This window comes from Salvia miltiorrhiza, chromosome 5 (assembly GCF_028751815.1).
Source record: "Salvia miltiorrhiza cultivar Shanhuang (shh) chromosome 5, IMPLAD_Smil_shh, whole genome shotgun sequence".
NCBI lineage: Eukaryota > Viridiplantae > Streptophyta > Magnoliopsida > Lamiales > Lamiaceae > Salvia > Salvia miltiorrhiza.
The window spans coordinates 12226765-12230781 of record NC_080391.1 but is presented as its reverse complement, the minus strand read 5'-3'; the positions used below and the strand labels follow the sequence as shown (position 1 = coordinate 12230781).

Sequence of the window (4017 nt, the reverse complement as noted above, 5' to 3'; positions counted from 1 at the left end):
TTAAAAGTTTAAAATGAATCAGTTGTGAAATGGTCGTAAATCGGTCTTTAGGGCCTCTAATTTAACTAACGAAAATTTCAATCGTTATAAATATTTTTTCTAGTAGTGAATTATTACAGGCTGACTTGTTAAATAATAAGGGCATATGGGCCACCAAACGCCCATATAAGCAAATTAGTTAACTATCTTGGCTTATATAGAGTATCAAAGACATTCTTAATACTTGACATCCTCGATTTGCAGTGATCAAGCACATCGGACATTAACGCACACTAATACTAGACATGCATTGCTTGAGCATGTCAAGAAAATTTCACGATTTGAGCAAAATTTAAAATTTACTCCCTCCGTCCCGCGAGTCTTGACACGTTTGGGTTCGGTACGAGAATTAAGGAGTTGTAAATTAGTGTTTTAAGTGTGTAATTAATAAAGTATAGAATTGATAAAGCAGGAGAGAGAAGGTAATAAAAGTGATAAAGTAGGAGAGAGAAGGTAATAATTATTGCCCAAAAAGGAAACATGTCAAGATTCGTGGGACGACCCAAATTTTATTTGTTCAAGCTCAAATTAATAAGTGGTTTTTATAGTTAATTTGAGAACGAATAAAAGCAAGCATTAGCCCTATCTTTTACTAAATCAAAACGGATATATATTTTGCAAGGAAATTAATGCAATGCAATTTATCACTTGGAAAAATCCTTGTTATACAAAACTAATAACCTAAGCCTATAAAACAAGTAAGAAATTAAACGAAGGAACATCTCGATCCACTGAAGAAATGAAATTAGGCAAGACAGTGATCCAATTGATTCGCATAATTATAGTCTTGCAGAGACCAAAAACATTCATGTACATACATACAACCTACACCTAATCTACAGCAGTCACGTACGTAACACTATATATATTTTTACCAACATTAATCTTTCCTTCCAATCCTGATGAAAATTCCAAAACAAAAATCACATGTTTCGGAGAAATAACATCATGAGTAGTTATTCCACACCACTTCCGACAGATAACTGTCGGAGCTTCCTTCCCCGAAGCTGGGCGAGCCGCCTTTAATGCTGCTCTGATCGTTCCCACTTTCCATTCTGGTGAGATGGTTCAAAACAGCTTTGATCATCTTCTCATCGCAAGAAGAAGGATCGTGGATGGGTGGCGGCGGTATCTGCGGCGGGTCCATGTGGTTGAGGAGCGACAAATTAGGGTTTGTGTTGAAAATGGAGAAGCAGGGCACCTGCTCGTGATGATACTCATCCAATGAGAAGAAGGGGTCCGTTAACGGCGGCAGAGACGGTCCGTTAACGACGTCGTAGCTGCTGCTCCCTGCAGCTTCCTCTGACTTCGCTGGGCTTTCTGATCTGCTCTTGAAGAACACTCGGCATAGAACCCAATCCTCCTATTATTTTAATCACAACCGCCCAAACACGAATCTCAGTCCTTGATCATTAATTACTCATGCAAGATTCTAATCTCAGTGTTGATTGCTTTAATAAATTAATTAAAATTTGCGCCTTTCATTATCGGGAGAACTGTATTACACCTACTTTCTGGTGAGCTGAAGTTGAGGAAAGCGGAAAACGACAAAAGAGATTATTATATATGGCCAGGATTAAGTTAGTATGGAGCCAAATAACTAATTGTCGTGATACATTGAATTCTTTATGCGCAAGGCTACAAAATTAGGATTAGAATAATTGAGATATTCGTGAAAGTCTTTTTTAAATGAAAACAGCCTGTAACTTAATGACGTCCATAATATTGACAAGTTGAAGATCATGGCGAATATAAATGATCAACCAGATCGATTTGTGATTAGTCAAGATGAAGATGATCCGGATTAATTACCGACCTAATAAATTAATAATATATATACACACCTTAACGGGGGAGAGCGATTTCGGGCCGGGCCCGTGTGGGCCTTCGAGGCGAAACTCATGCATGACCCAGTCTGTCTTACGGCCTTTGGGGGCCCGGCCCTGATAGAATACGAGCGTCTTCCGCATGCCCACCAGGACTCCCTTACGGATTATGGCCCGGTCCTTGCCCGTGGCCTTCCAGTACCCGGACACCGTGGCCCGATTTGTTCGCAGCCCGGTTGCGTATTTTCGGTCCCTTTGGCTGTAAAAATACCACTCCTTGCCCCCCACACATGCATAATCTGAAAACATAATCACAAAATTGAAATTTAACATAGCATATACTAATAAAACTCCCCACATGGATGGTGAAATGATTTGGACGAGTGGGCTGGGAACACGTGGCCTAGCAGCTAACGACTCCCTATTTTTGGTGATGAGGCCCATCCCCACAGTAGGCCATAGCCATAGGGCAATTATTATATATGGGCAAAGTGTCAATATCTCAACTTGGTAATTTTGCACAGCCAGGTGTATAAGATAAAGAAGCTGACGCAACTACGACATGAATAATTATGAAGCTCCATTTTTTCCCAACCACTCTCTTAATACACAACAGATTAATTGTAGCGATGCTGCTTAATTTCAAGAGAGATTGAGATTCCAAGGTGTCCACGCGTATGGTTAAGACTTGAGACAAGAATATGAGTTTGAATTATTTATCTTAGTTATCTCGAATTGCTGTCTCCATCTTAAGTGTAGGACAAGCCCAAGAGTGTCAGTTTCTTCAAAAAGGTATTTGAGTGAGAATTTTGTGGATATGATATATATATATATATATTCCTTTTTTACAAAATTAATAACCTTGTGTACACGCACTTCCAGGATTATCCTTTCGAATAATGTTTTCATTTATTAAAAAAAAAAAAAAAACATGCAGAGATTGTGAAAAATTAATTAAAGGCCAGTTTTATTTACTTCGTAATTTTTGAAAGATTACATTGGTATATAAAGTGTTCAAGAATGAGGAATTACAAGGAAAAATATATGAAAACAATTCCTATATATCGTTCCTTTAGTTCACGTAGCTCAAATATATGAAAGATTAAATGTGAAACCGGTGTCACCTAGCTATATATGGTAGCGTAGATGATGTTTTTGTGTATGATCAGACTAACTTTTTCTTTGTATTCACACTACACGGAAGCATCAAAACAATTCCGATCCTATATATCGTTCCTTTAGTTCATGAAAATATTTACTGATATAAAAATTATCGCAAATTCAATTGGAGCTGAACACTAATTAACAGGGAATAATTACTGGTGGAAATACATATGAAAACAGCACTACTACGGAAAAAAAAATATGTATATTATGCTTAGATCAGAGTTCTCTCTCTCTCACACAGACAGAGAGAGAGAGAGAGAGAGGAATAGGCATTACAGTGGGCAAGACGAGAGATTCATAGTTTGAAGATACCAATTGAAACGACAGTGGTGAGAAGTCAACTACTGATGTTGTGAAGAGACGATATGTAATACAGTATGAGAGAAATAAGCAAAAGTAATTGAGAGAGAGAGAGAGAGAGAGACCTGGAATATCCCAAGGCTCGCACTTGTTAAGGTCAACTTGGATCAAGAGAGGCAGCGGGTGGGGGCCGCCGGTGATCCATTTGAGAAGATAATCGCAAATAAGTTCTTCGTCTCTGGGGTGAAACCTAAATCCCGGCGGCAGCTTCGCCTCCACGCTGCTCAAACTGCTCATATTTTTTCTCTATTTTCCGGTCACTCTGCCCCACTTTTTTTTTTTTTCTTTTTTTTTCCTCTTTTATATATACCTTATTATCTCTGCGCCTAACAAATGCCACCCCTTACACGCCTCATATATATACACACCCATTTCTTCATTATTTTCATTTTCACAAAAATCAAATATATAGTTGGAAAGTCAAGAAAGGAATTTGGTGTGAGGGGGAAGCGTCCGTGGGGTTTTGAACTTCGAAATTGATTCGTTTGCTGATGTGGAGCCCTTCCCATCTGACGTGGACCCATCAGATATTTTCCCATTACTTATTTACTCCGCCAAACACACTTCACAACCCCCATATATGTTCCACATTTCTAAGTGAAGTTCCAGCCAAAAATGGCCTTGT

The 4017-nt window shown here is 38.6% G+C and overlaps 1 protein-coding gene across 1 annotated transcript; it reads right to left on the bottom strand.

The window, feature by feature from the left end:
* Positions 1-784: 784 nt before the first annotated feature.
* LOC130986064 (NAC domain-containing protein 21/22-like) lies at positions 785-3773 on the bottom strand. The gene is made up of 3 exons (XM_057909343.1): positions 3458-3773; positions 1884-2164; positions 785-1402 (listed from the first exon to the last, which is right to left on the bottom strand). Exons 1-3 carry the CDS (start codon positions 3627-3629, stop codon positions 986-988), a joined length of 870 nt encoding a protein of 289 aa, XP_057765326.1. The 5' UTR covers positions 3630-3773; the 3' UTR covers positions 785-985.
* Between the last annotated feature and the right edge of the window lie 244 nt (positions 3774-4017).